Here is a 15092-nt window from a genome sequence, read left to right on the forward strand (position 1 = left end):
CAACGAAGGCGATATCCTTAATAACTCATATCAATGTATCATAGCTGGATGATCGTCATACTCGATTCTGAGTGACAGCAAAGTAGTAGTAGTAGTAGTAATGTGGGTGTGTGTACTCGCTTCAAAAAGTATCTATAGGGAGGGTTCCGATGAATTTCAAAATGAACTCCGCAACTCCTGTTGTCTTTGTAGGGTTATAAAAGACACTTGTCTGTTGTATCATATTGTCTAACATAAAATCGTAAAGATTCTTTTTAGAGCAAGTGTACAAGCATGTGCATAATTGTACATAAATTAACAAATCAATGGTCTTATTCTAGCAAACTGTATGTTAAATAATGTCTAAAGTTCTCCAGCAGAAGGTCGCGACCCGAATACACAATAGCCATCCTTCCTCTACATTATTATATTGACGTATTAAAAAAGGCTTATTGAGTTCCCGAAGGTTTCAATGAGTTTGGAGTCCAGATGAATCAAGTGCTTTAAGAACACTGTTGGAGTTCATGAAGAGTAACCTATCTAGTTTATTTCATTTGATGAGTCAACACGTTGATGCTACTTGGGGGGTTTTGTTAGATTTTGTTATGTTTAGTTAGGTTAGGTCAGATTAAGATAATTTAGGTCAGGTTAGGTTTGGTTATGTTAGGTTAGGTTAGGGTTAAGTTATATTAGATTTGGTTAGGTCATATTAAGTCAAATTAGGTAAGTTAGATTAATTTACGTTAGGTTAAGTTAGTTTAGGTTAACGTTATCTTGGTTAATCGTAAGGTGACATAAGATGGAGAGGGGAGCTAATCTTGACATAATACACATTATCTCCCCAGAATCCAAGAGTCTCTCAACTTACTTCATCCTCTCCTACCTCACTCAGTCCTTCCCATCCTTCATCTTTCCACCCTAACCTACTTCATCCTCCGTAACTTCTTCCTCAGCATTTTTACTACCCTAACTTCTTCTCTCCATCCTTAACTGTACGCATTCCTCCCCAGCCTTCTTCCTCCTTCCCCAAATTTCCTCCTTCCTCCCCAGCCTTTCCCCTTACTCCTTCCTCCTAATCCTTCCTCCCTAAGCTTACTTCGTCCTCCCCAACCTCACAGCCTAACCTTGATCAAGAGCCGCTATAGTCTGACTCCTCCAGGACACAGTAAAGCCAGATACACTACCTGCTTTAGTTGTGCTGGAGTAAAAATAAATTGCTGTCAGGTTCTGAGCACATTTGTAAATCCACCTCAAATCTTACTCATCCTCAAAGAGGCCAACACCGTGACAGCTATTGGGTCTGAACTGCCGAGCAACACGTTATAGTAACCTGACCAAACATAACCTAAAATAAAATAACCTAACCTAACCTAACCTAATCTAACCTAACCTAATCTAACCTAATCTAATACAACCTAATAACAAATCGAATCTAACCAAACATAACCTAAGCTGACTTAACCTAATTTAACTTAAGCCTACCCTAACCTAACCACACCAAACCTAACCTAACATAATCTAATCTAGCCTAATATAACATAACTAAACTAACTTAACCCCCCACCCCACCCGTAGCATTAGGGCGTTTAATCATCAGGTGAATAAGCTGGGGTGACTAATCTTCAGGTGATCCATTTACCGTGTGTGTGTGTGTGTGTGTGTGTGTGTGTGTGTGTGTGTGTGTGTGTGTGTGTGTGTTTCTTATGTATTTCCACAGTTTTGAAGACAGAGTTGAAATTTTGTGGAGAGGTGTGAGTGGCAAGGGGGATGGTCGTGCACTGTATCCAGTCTCTCTCCACCCGGGCCAAAGCCGCATAATTTGGCAAGTCCTTTCTATCAAAGATTCTACAGTACTCAGCCAAGTGTTATCATTAAAGAACCAAATCAGTGAACTCATGGGGTAAAACTGCCTGTGATTTACCTTGTTTCTTGGTAAAACTAGCCTAGAGTAAAGGAGTGAAGGGGTACATAATGCGCCATCCACTAAGATACGTTCACGGTTCTCGCTAAGTCCCTGTACTGATCCTGGGTGAAGGTTGTTGGGAAGAGGTTGAGGAGAGTGTGGAAGGCGGCGGCTCACAGCTTCCATTACCTCGTCTCTCTGTATCACGTAAAGTTGCCCCAAAAGAATGCCCTAATTTTATCAATGCTTTTTTATAGCTGGTTTGTTGATGTAAGACCTCTCTCTCTCTCTCTCTCTCTCTCTCTCTCTCTCTCTCTCTCTCTCTCTCTCTCTCTCTCTCTCTCTCTCTCTCCTTCGCCCTCCGTCCTTACCAACTCTCCTTCCGTCCTCACAACTCACACACCCTCGCCTTCCGTTACTCACTAACTCCACCCCTCGCCCCCCGTCACTCACCAACTCACACCCCTCGCTCCCCGTCACTCAACTCACACCCTCTGCTCACCAACTCACACCCCCTCGCCTTCCGTTGCTCACCCAACTCACACCCTCGCCCCCGTCACTCACCAACTCACACCCCTCGCCCCCCGTCACTCACCAGCTCACCCCTCGCCCCCCGTCACTCACCAACTCCACACCCTCGCTCCCGTCACTCACCAACTCACACCCTCGCCCCATCACTCACCAAATCCACACCCTCGCCCCCCGTCACTCACCAACTCACACCCTCGCCCCGTCACTCACCAACTCACACCTCGCTCCCCGTCACTCACCAACTCACACCCCTCGCCCCCGTCCTCACAAATCACCCCTTCCTCACTCTCACCCCCCTCACCCAACCTCCTTCCTCTCTCCCCTCCTTTTCCCTTCCTCCCTCCCTCAATCACTTATCTTTCACCTTCTCCCTCCTCCCTCCTTCCCTCCTTCCCTCTCCTTCTCCCTCCTTCATATCTCCCCTCACTATCTCCTCCCCTTCCTATCTCCTTCCTTCACTCTCCATCCCACCTCACCCTCCCTCACTCACCAACTCACCCTCCCTTACTCACTCATCTTACACTCCTTTTCCCTCCCTTCCCCAATCACCCTTCCTCCTCATTCTTCCTCTCCCTTACCCACCTCCCTCCCCTCACTCTCCAACTCTCCTTACCCACCCTCCTCCTCCTCCCACCAACTCTCCCTTACCCACCCTCCCTCCCTCACTACCAACTCTCCCTCACTCACCCTGGTTGTAGTGATCTGGCCGTGTTGGTTGGAGGCGTGTATAGCGAAGCTGCCGAAGTCATTGATGAGGGAGTACTTGATGACACCTTCTGGGCCTGAGTCCTGGTCGATCGCACGCACCTGTACAGGAGAGAACACAACTCTAATTATGGGGAGAGAATCAAAACACTTTCTCCCTCATATTCCGTATCCTTTCCTTCTTCTCCCCCCTTCTGTTAATCCTCCCTCCTTCTCTATCCCTTCCGTCATACCTTCCCTCCTTCCTCCCTCCCTTCTTCTTCCTCCTTCCGTCGTATCCTTCCTCTTTCCTTTTCTCTCCTTCCGAAATACCCTCCATCCTTCCCCCTTCCTTCTCTCTCCCTCTGAAATACCCTTCATCCTTCCTCCTTTCTTCTCCTCCCGTCCGTAATATCCTCGACCCTATCCTTTTTTCTTCTTTTCCAATCTCTGTCCCTCTTTCCTTTTCTCCTCCCTCTTTCTCACTGTCTCTACCCTTTCCACACCTTCTCTCAGCTTCCCCTCTCTATCCGTCTTCCTCCACTGCACTCCTCTCACTGTCCTTCCTACTTCTACCCCTACGTCACCTACCACTAGTACAAGCGTCATCTACCAGCAGTAATGGTGTATTAACCGTCACCTACGTCACGCACCAGAAGTACAGGTGTATTAACCGTCACCTACGTCACCTTACCAGAAGTACGGATGTATTAACCGTCACCTACCAGCAGCACAGGTGTTCCGGCCGTCACATTCTCGTTCACACGTATGCCGTCATAAGCGTTACACTCCGGAAACATCGGCTTATGTACGTTGTCGTCTGTAACACAAGAGAAGATAATGATGAAGAGAAGTATTATAGATCACGAGGTGGCATATGGAGCCTTAAGTCTATCATATACTTTAAGACTGTTACACTCACTTAAGCCAAGCTACTTAAGTCAATCATATACTTTGCCACTGTTACACTCACTTAAGGCAAGCTACTTAAGTCAATCATATACTTTGAGACTGTTACACTCACTTAAGCCAAGCTACTTAAGTCAATCATATACTTTGCCACTGTTACACTCACTTAAGCCAAGCTACTTGAGTCAATCATATACTTTGCCACTGTTACACTCACTTAAGCCAAGCTACTTAAGTCTACCATATTACTTTAAGACTGAAGCCTAACAACATAAGAATGAAGGCATCTGCAGCGGGCCCATTAGCCCATAATGGACAGGTAGTAAGCAGTAGGCAGTTATCAAACAGGGAGGTATGACCACCTGGGAAGATATTGGAAGCATAATATATTGTCTAATGGTAGACCCTGCTGCCATATGGCATCACAAAAATTGTGACCGAGTCCCAGGTTGCTGATCTGACTTTCTGCCTCATTTACGCACAATTTCGGGGTTTCAATTGATTCTCTTACCTTGTCAACATAACATACATACCCTGTATATCGTTTCTCACCATGGATCTTTTTTTTTTTTTGCTTTTATTTATTATTATTATTATTATATTTTCGTCCCCAGGCTCTGATGTGTCTCCTTGACCTGTTCACTGGTGAACTAATCCGGTAAAAAAATAAAAAGTCCCGTTTACACCCAACTCCTATTGCCCATACATCCGTCCAACTTATATTTGAAGCTACCCAGCGTGTTCGGGCTAATGATGATGTTCACAACTTTATTTCCAAACTAGTGTTTACCTATCTCGCGCCTAAATCAAATTTTGTCTAATTTAAAACTATTGCTGCGAGTTTGCTCCCGGTTGGATAGTTTGAGTACCTTTGTTATATCACCTTTGTTTAACCATGACTTCCATTTATACACCTCGATCATATCGCCTCTCACTCTACGTCTCTCGAGGGAGTGCAAATTAAGATGCTTTAATCTGTCTCTATAAGCAAGATTCCCAATGCCTGGGATTAGTCTTGTGTTATGGGAGACACAGTACATGTCTAGGGGTTATGATAATAGGGTGTGTCATACGGAGGCGAATTTTTTTTTTTGAGTTTGAAAAATCGGCCCATGGTATTAATGATGTAGTTCTATGTGCAGAATCATGTGATATCTTCAGATTTGAAAAGTTTTCATTTTTTGCTAGGTAAATTTTAACTTGAAATCTTATGAAAATTCAGTATTCCCACCCTTTTACCAACACCACTAAATAGCTTATTTAAAGTAAAGTAAATGTATCAGGTTAATTTATTAGGATGAAAATGATCCAGAATAGTGAAACGAATGATCTTGACACATTTATTAAATTTAATATTCCTTTAGAAAACAAAATCATCAAATACAAAAACCGGTTTTACTACTACGACCCGGTGTTGCTGCACACCATAGAGAACATGTCTTTCTTGCTTCTGTTTCTACTCATCACCTCCCTGCTGACCACCTGAGCTCGGATGTAGCCTTCCCTCCTCTCCTGGCTGTACACGTGACTGCTGGCCTCGCTCACTTGCTGTACACAACGCTCTATACTCTGGGTGTGCGAGGGCCAGGCAGGGACATGCATGGGTTGTCAGAAAGCTCTGACTTGAACATTGGTGAGGCTGCAGGTAAGAGGGGGCTCACTGTGCCTGGATGTTATCCAGATCTATGAGATCAGTGGGGTCTTGGCACCTAGATTGACTTCAGGAGTCTTCCTGACCCTGAAGGAATCGTCTCACCAACTGATTCGTCATGCCCAGATCCTCTCATAAGTCTCATATCCAAGATCTTTTTGACTGCACTCTTCTTCCTCATCCTTACTGCAGAGCATTGTCTGCAGAACTGCCTCGGGATGATTGACATTGATCTGAGGATTGACTTGACCTTTGGTGTTGAAACCAATTTGGCAAGTAGACACTCACGATGAATTGGACAATGTCTCAGGTTGTGAAGCTGGTTCCCTTTCAGTTTATGATGAAAGGACCCAAATTCTGCAGAACCTGAGAGCCGTTGTGAGCCGCCCAGAATGTGAGACTGGACCCATCTGCAGGTAAGGCAAGTCTATCAGGCATGACCCCAGTTTTGATGGCACTGTAAATCATGTAACCATATAGTACTGGTCAGTACTCAGGTCGTCAATGACAGTAAGGCAAGCTCAACGAGTGGAGGGCCAACTGTGATTTTTCTTTCAAAGCTCGGATTTATTTCTAACTCAGTGGTGTCCAGCATCTGCCAAGAGTGACCGACCATCTGTTGCTTGAAAGAGTCTTGCCATCCAGCCTCTGGATCAGATGTCTGAGTGGCAACTCGTTGCGTGGGAGGTCACAAACAATCCAGACCAGCTTCCTCCCAATCTTCCGCTCTATCCACTGTATGACCCCCTCTTGCCACCCTGTGTTCGTGTTGGTGCTGTCCCCTCCAATGGCCTGCAGGGTCTGGTCTACGTTCCTCTCTCTGAGCCAGTTCACAATGTTATCTGCCACTATCTCAGCTGGTTTCCTGATGTCATCTTTCTCTGGAGTGAAATGCCACAAATACTTTCCTCCTGGTTCACTGCAGCAGGAGTAGTGTTCCTCCTTCACCATGGCAGGGAACAACTTGTCAGAATCTCCAACTTTCATGAACACTTTAGTGTCATCCCTTCTCCCATCAAAGAACAAACAATTGATTCCATTTTCTCTTATCCCCCTTATCAAACTCCTCTTCTAGGTTACTGACAAGTTTCTCCTGAGCTCTCCTTACTTTGTTATGATCTATCACCAGGTGCACATCATCAGGTGTTATCAAACCACCGTCAACCCAGGCAGCTGTTGCTATCTCTGCAGTTTCTCTGAGACCAGTGTGGTGTCGCATGCTGGCCAGAGCTATGCTCGGGATATCTTTCCTATTTCGAATCTTTTGCCTGGAAAGTTTGGGATTATTATTTTCTGGGTTAGGGACAAAGTCACCATTCTCCTGGTCAGCACTCGGATCAGCCATGGGGAAGTCATTAAACTCTGAATCAGCTTGACTCCAATCATCGGCCTTTTTTACCTCACCCTGGGCCTTCTCAAGTCTCTTTTCCTCAGCAACTCTTCTCCTCTTCTGTCTCTCTGTGGCAGCCTCCTGTCTCTTGGAGTCCGGAATATCTTGGCTAGAAATCATGAGAGCCCCTATACTGCCAGTCTTCTCTCTCTGTGCTTTGACAAATGCCAGTTCGATCACAGGAATCTTCAGTTCACGCTTGCAAATACAGGAGATGTGGGCCCTGATTTACAGTCACGATCGCATCCAAACTCAGGACAGAGAACAATTGGGCACTTGCAAGTAATTATGTCAAATAACTGGTCCAGTTGCTTGGCAAAGCTGTCCTTAACTGCAAGTTTTCCTCTCCCAAGAGAGATATCTCTTGCCTTTTCCCAACTGGCTAGCAGTCTCTCACTAATCTTCTTCTGACTTGTTATGACTGGAGGTTTGAACTGAGCATTAGCCAGAGTGTACTGTGCCAAGACAGCTTTGGTCATATCACTGGCAATGTCTTTGTTTGTGTAAGTTCTTTGGTTCTTTTCACTGATTTGCCTGATTAAAACACCGTATCTCAAAGCATCTCTGAATGTAGGCAACTCCGACTTCAGGAGCTCTCTCCCAGACCCAAGATAGTGACTGAGATGGCTGGATTTTTGGTTCCTCGTCCTGACACAAGCAGCCATCGCAAATATTATCAACTTATAAATGCATCAGAATCTGAAACAGAAAAAATATTGTTAGTTGGGTTGTTAAAGAATGAAGTCAGAAAGCAATGTTCACTATTTAATTGTAATGCACTAATGCAGCTGTACGTTAGATTTTCGATAAATTTCACGCTAAAATTTACCTAGCAAAAGGTTGCAAAATATTGAAACTGAAATTATTTTCTGTTTATATACATTAAAATCTACCAAAAAAGTGATGGGCCATTAGTTTTAGCTGATCTTCCCTCCTATGACACACCCTATTATGATAATGTTCCACAACATGAAAACACAAGGGGAGATAAACGGGGAAGGCATATTCATAATACACAAGAAACTACTATGATATATTAAGTAGTAAACATATTTACACTATACACACAGTAAGGTGAAAATGAAAATACATCAACCACAACTGAGAAATAACACCAGGGACAAAAAGACAAGAACCTCTAATCCTACAATTAGCACATGGAATAAGTGTTACCTACCACAATATACATTATAATTATAATCCTAATCCGTATACACAAAGTAAACTTAGCTGTGAGGTGACCACTCAGTAGCTCAAACACAAAACTCTCAGACACGTGATACGCGTACACAGAGCACGCCACAGACGGTCAGGACAACTGCACGTCAGTAAACCAGCGAGTGAGTGACTCACAGCTACCTGTAGGCCTACCAACAAACCTCACAGAGTTGCCAGGTTGTTTATTACACACTACAAGGATGTAGTAAATATTGACACAAATAATACAAAATTTGCATTACAACAATGTACTATATAACCTACAACAATACATATCACAACCAAACATAATAGAAACATAACATTACACATGTAAGATGAAAAAGAATAAACAAACTTATAATGAATATCTCGTTCCTTGAACGAGCTGACTACCTAGTTCCCATCACACTTGTCATCCTCCTCCTTATGCTTTCTAGGGATTCGATGTCCATTCTGTAATATAAGTACGGTGACCAAAACGGAACCGCATAACTCAAGTGAGGTCTCACAAGTGCAAGATATAGTTTTAGGATAACCTCTCTAGTCTTGTAACTAACACTCCTTTCTATGAACCCAAGTACCTTGTTAGCCTTGTTTCGAGGAAATACGCATTGTTGGATCGTTGTGTCTTGGGGGAAGAGGAGGGGAGTGTGGGGAAAGACGACCTCCTTGCCACTGTGTTACAGGCAGCTGGGGCAGTTGAGGAGTGAGGTTGACACTCTAAAGGGGGAAAATGAAGCTCTCAGGACGGAACTCCTTCAGGTAGGTGTCCTGCCTAGCAGGACACCTGCGAAGGAGGAGCAGGCGTGGAGAGTGGTTGTCTCCAAGGGGACTAGGGTCAGGCTCAGGAAAGCTGACCAGGGTGTGGAGTGTAGTAACCCTTACCAGGTGCTGCAGGAAGCTGGCGAGGAAGAGAAGAGGCAGGACGGTATGGATCAAGGAGAGGAAAGGGCAGTTGTACAAACCCTGCCTACAGGTAAGGTCGTGGTAGTTGGGGACAGCCAGGTGAGGTTTGTAGATAGGGCTTTTTGTGCGAGAGATAGGAAACGTAGGACTAGGGTGTGTTTTCCTGGGGCTGGGATAGGGCATGTAGCCGAGAGGTTAGACAGGGTTTTGTCAGGGGAGGGTACCAATCCAGTAGTGTGTCTTAGTGTGGGAGGAAACGACATAGGTAAGGTTAGGAGTGAGGAACTTTTCAAGAGGTATAGGGAGGCGCTGGGGAAGATTAGAGATAGGGGAGGGATCCCGATAGTATGTGGTGTCTTGCCTAGAAGAGGGGTTGGTCGTGAATGGCTGTCCAGGGCAATTGCTATAAATTGCCTACTGGAAAAACATTGTGCAAACAATGGTTGGGTATTCATTGATAACTGGCAACGATTCTATGGCAACGACTACCTGTACAGTCGTGACGGAGTACACTTGTCTCATGAGGGGGTAAAGACGTTGTCTGCATCCCTGGAGCGTGAAATTGTCACTCCGAAGGGGGGGTTTCGCCAGTAGAGAGGGGTCGGGGAAAGTGGGAGTCAAAAAACAAGCAGGTCCTGGGAAGTAAAATTAGTTGCTCAGGACAAGGGGTAAAACAGGACCAGGGAAGAGTAGGTTTAAATGTATACTATACAAACAGTAGGAGCGTTAGAAATAAAATAGACTTGCTGAGAGCGGTTGTATGTACCGAGAATGTAGACGTCATAGCAATCACCGAAACTTGGATGAATCTGGCGAGCAAAATTTTTTTATCAGAGTACCACATAGAAGGGTACAACCTTTTTCACAAAGACAGGGAAGGTAGGAAGGGGGGAGGGGTCACACTCTTCGTCAAGGATACATTAAAATGTTGTATTAATAATTCAATAAAGGGTGAAATAGGAACCGAGTCTGTGTGGGTAGAAATCACGGAAGGAAGAGAAAAACTAATTATGGGAGTGATTTACAGGCCCCCAAGTCTTGGCAAAGAAGCAGCTCAGCCCATATGGCAGGTATAAAAACTTTAATTAAGGTATAAAAACTTTAATTGTTGGAAGGTATAAAAACTTTAATTGTTGGTGACTCACAGGTAAGGAACATGGACAGGGCTTTTTGTGGTAAAAACAAAAATAGGATGAGGGTGTGTTTGCCAGGAGCTGGGGTGGGGGATATAATTGACAGGATGGACAATATCTTGTCTGGTAATGGGAACAAACCCATTATCTGCCTCAGTGCAGGAGGCAATGATATTGGCCGGTGTAGGAGCGAGGAGCTTCTTGATAAGTTCAAGGCAGCTATAGATCGTATTAGGTCTAAGGGAGGGATCCCTATCATATGCCGTGTCCTGCCTAGAAGGAGAGTTGGCAGTGAATGGTTGTCAAGGGCAGTTGGTGTCAACGACCGTCTTGACAGGTATTGCAAGTCAATATCAGTCCCATTCATTGACAACTGGGACAACTTCTATGGCAGAAGTGACCTTTATGCTAGGGATGGGGTGCACCTGTCTAGGGATGGAGTAGCAACCCTGGCTGGGGCTCTAGAGGGGGCAGTTCAAAAGATATCGAAGTCTTTAAACTGCTAAGAGAACATATGGGCACGGGGGTGGAGGAGACTGCAGTGGGAGCGGATAAACAAAGTGAAAGACTACAGAGAAATAGTGTTAGGAATGATGACAAAACTAAATTAGACAGGGAGTTTAAAAATAAACGCGGTAAGGGGAGGACTCAGAACACGACTAACTTAAATGTATACTACGCGAACAGTAGAAGTATGAGAAACAAAATGGATGATATTAGGGCCTTGGTATGTACCGAAAAAATCGATATAATTGCATTCACTGAAACATGGATCAACCTAGACACACGTGAGTTACCAGTCGAATACCAAATTGCGGGTTACAAACTGTTCCACACCGATAGGCAGACCAGGAAAGGAGACGGAGTAGCAATCTATGTTAGGGATAATCTGAAGTGTGAAATAAATAAGGAAATAAAAACTGAGAGGAATACAGAAACAATTTGGATAGAATTAAGCGACGGTCGGGAAAAATTAATCACAGGAGTAACATATAGACCCCTTAATCTTGATAGCGTCAATGAGCGACTTATCTGGGATGAAATGCGCAGGGCTTCCATACACAACAAAGTCTGTATAGTAGGCGACTTTATCCTTGGCCAAATAGATTGGACTGACCTTACGGGTAACTCAGAATCAGAGGATTTTCTCGAGACGATCCAGGACTGTTTCCTAAGTCAACATATAACCGAACCCACACAGGGTAATAATATACTGAACTTAGTTCTGTCGAACAGAGAAAACCTCATTAGCAATGTCGAGGTAGGGAACGAACTTGCAAACAGCGATCACAAAGAAATTCGATTCCAGTTAGATTTTCAGGGCAGACGTAAGGAAAATTCCACTAAAAGTACCAGATTTCAGAAGGGCAAACTTTGACAGCTTAAAGAGGTAGCTTAGAGGGTGTCAGTACTGGTCGTGAACTCCAGAGATGACAATCAATCTGATAACGAGAGATCTGATTGCCGAAGTTCCACCCACAAATTTAAATAGTGTTACTTAATGCACAAAGGCAGAACATACCATGCTACAAAAAACTCAGATCAGACAAGAATGACCCTAAATGGATAAATAATTATTTAAAGAACATCACAAAGGAAGGCTATAGGTAGAAGGATAAATCGTGGCGAAATTCACCGACTATTATAGGTATTGGCGAGTAGGGTTAAAACCGAGATAGAAAGCAAAGAGGAATAATGAGGTAAGGATAGCAAGGGAGGCGAAGACAAACCCCAAAGGATTCTACCAAATGTATCAAACTAAAACACGAGAAAAGATTGGACCAATACGGTCAGACTCCCGCGAGCTCACTGATAACGCCGGAGAAATGAGAAATAATTTGAATAAATATTTTTCAACAGTTTTCACCACCGAAAATTTAAACATGATACCCAAGGCACCGACTCTATTCAGAGATAGTGAAGAAAACAAATTAAGTGAGATAGTAGTGAATAGTAACGATGTTAGTAAGCAAATAGACAAATTAAAGCCTAATAAGTCACCTGGTCCCGATGAGATATTTGCCACAGTATTAAAGGAATGTAAGGAAGAGCTTAGTATGCCCTTAGCAAAGTTGTTTAACATGTCCTTAAAAACAGGTGTAGTACCAGAATCCTGGAGGATAGCAAATGTAATACCGATTTTCAAGAAGGAGGATAGATCACTATCCTCTAACTACCGCCCAATCAGTCTAACATCAATAGTAGGCAAATTACTGGAAGAAATCATTTCAAACTCTACTCGAAATCACCTGGAGAAGCACGGATTGATCAATGATTCCCAGCATGGCTTCATAAGCGGACGTTCTTGCCCAACTAATCTATTAACATTCTTTTCAGCAGTTTTCGAATCAGTGGACGAGGGGCACAATTATGATGTGGTATATCTCGACTTTAGCAAAGCCTTCGACAGAGTCCCCCACGAAAGACTAATTAGAAAGGTAGAAGCTCATGGCATCAAAGGTGACATCCTTAAATGGATTAGGGCGTGGTTACAGGCAGGAAACAGTTGAGATTAACGGACCAAGTCCCATTGGAGCAACGTCACAAGTGGAGTTCCCCAAGGCTCAGTACTTGGACAATTATTATTTATTGTATACATAAACGACATAGATATCGGCATAGACAGCAACATAAGTAAATTTGTTGATGACACTAAAAGAGATGTTATCAAATCTGAGGATCGGCAAAACTACAGGAAGATCTAAACAAATTTTTCGAATGGTCTGAAAAATGGCAGATGAAATTCAACGTCGACAAATGTAAAGTACTCAGTATAGGAGATGTAAACAGGGAAACCAGATACCAGATACCAGATGAACAATGATGCCATAGAGAAATCCGACTGCGAGAGAGATTTAGGAGTAATGATAAGTAGGAACCTTAAGCCAAGTAAACAATGTGTTTTTGCTCGTAACAAGGATAATAAAATACTTGGGTTCATACAAAGGAGTGTTAGTTACAAGACTAGCGAGGTCATCCTAAAACTGTATCTTGCTCTTGTGAGACCACACCTGGATTAGGCAGTTCAGTTCTGGTCACCGTATGACAGAATGGATATAGAATCCTTGGAAAGAATTCAGTGGAGAATGACAAGACTAATCCCGGGCATTAGGAACCTTCAGTATAGAGACAGGTTAAAGCATCTTAATTTGCACTCCCTTGAGAGACATAGAGCGAGGGGCGACCTGTTAGAGGTGTATGAGTGGATGGCAGGGCTAAACAAAGGGGACATTACAAAGGTACTCAAACTATCCAACCAGGAGCGAACTCGTAACAATGGTTTTAAATTAGACAAATTTATATTTAGGCGTGAAATAGGTAAACACTGGTTTGGAAACAGAGTTGTGGATGAATGGAACAAGTTACCAAATATCATCATTAACTCGAATACGCTGAATTGCTTCAAACATAGGTTGGATGCTCATATGAGCAATAGGGGTTGGGTGTAAACGGGACTGCCCAGTATGGGCCAATAGGCCCGCTGCAGTTTCCTCCATTCTTATGTTCTTATGTTCTTAAATGAGTAGGGCAGCAAAATATAACAACCTATGCATTATGGGGGATTTCAACTTCAGAAATATTGACTGGGACAACATTGTAGGCGACTATGAATCTGAAGACTTCCTAGACGCAGTACAGGACAATTTTTTGAAACAACTAATTACAGAACCTACTAGAGGTGACAATATATTAGACCTAGTATTAACAAATAAAGAAAATATTATCAGAGATATCACAGTAGGGGAAGAACTAGGTAACAGTGATCACAGAGAAATCAGGTTCACCCTAAATTGGGAAACGAAAAACAATGACAATATGGTCAGAGTCCCAAAATTTCGGTTGGCGGATTATCAGGGGTTAAGAAGGTACCTAGGTGAGATCACCTGGGAACAGTCACGTCAGTTCCCAGTAGGAAGGGGTGAGGTCAAAGATGACACAACAATTGATCATGACTATAATATATTTACTAGTATACTACATAAAGCACAAGAACAAAATATACCATACAGAAAAATTAGGTCAAATAAGAATGAGCCAAGGTGGATGACCAGAAAACTTAAACATGACATAGGAATAAGGAAAGGAATATATAAGAAATTAAAGGGAGGGGAGGAGCAGCTCAGAAATTGGTCTAGGAATGTTAAGAAAAATGTAAGGAAAGCAAAGAGAGACTATGAAATCAAAATAGCAAGAGAATCCAAGGCGAATCCCAAGGGATTTTTCCAGGTATATAGGACAAAGGTAAAGGACAAAGTTGGGCCTTTAATGTCAGGGAGGGGAGAAGTGATAAATGGCATTGGAGAAATAAGCAAAGCTACTTCTTATCAGTTTTCACAGAAGAAATTTGCGATGAAATTCCAGAGGTGGAACTGATATTTAAGGGAAAGGAAGAAGAGAAATTAAAGAATATCACTATCAGAAAAGAGGATGTTCTTAAGAAGATAAATAAATTAAAGAAAACAAAATCCCCAGGGCCGGATGAAATTTTCCCTCGAGTCTTGAAAGAGTGTAGGGAACAGATTAGCGGACCCCTCGTAAACTTATTTACAAAATTATTAGACACTGGAGTTGTGCCAGACTTGTGGAAACAGGCAAATGTAGTACCCATATTCAAAAAGGGAGACAGAGTATCAGCGTCAAATTACCGGCCGATCAGTTTGACGTCAGTAGTGGGGAAATTTCTTGAATCAATTATAGCAGATAGCATCCTATCGCATCTAGAGAAAAGCAAATTAATCTACGACTCTCAACATGGGTTTACAAAGGGAAAATCTTGTCTAACAAATCTGCTAACGTTTTTTAGGA

The 15092-nt window shown here is 43.2% G+C and overlaps 1 protein-coding gene across 1 annotated transcript in view; it reads right to left on the bottom strand.

The window, feature by feature from the left end:
• LOC121880371 (DE-cadherin-like) overlaps window positions 1–15092 on the bottom strand; it is a 51519-nt gene that overhangs the window by 12176 nt on the left and 24251 nt on the right. The window contains exons 7-8 of the mRNA XM_042387525.1: window positions 3823–3917; window positions 3101–3220 (exon numbers count right to left, since the gene is read on the bottom strand). Of these exons, the coding sequence (XP_042243459.1) occupies window positions 3101–3220; window positions 3823–3917 (215 nt within the window). The remainder of the gene's footprint in view (window positions 1–3100; window positions 3221–3822; window positions 3918–15092) is intronic.

This window comes from Homarus americanus, unplaced genomic scaffold, assembly GCF_018991925.1.
Source record: "Homarus americanus isolate GMGI-L3 unplaced genomic scaffold, GMGI_Hamer_2.0 scaffold26674, whole genome shotgun sequence".
Lineage (NCBI taxonomy): Eukaryota > Metazoa > Arthropoda > Malacostraca > Decapoda > Nephropidae > Homarus > Homarus americanus.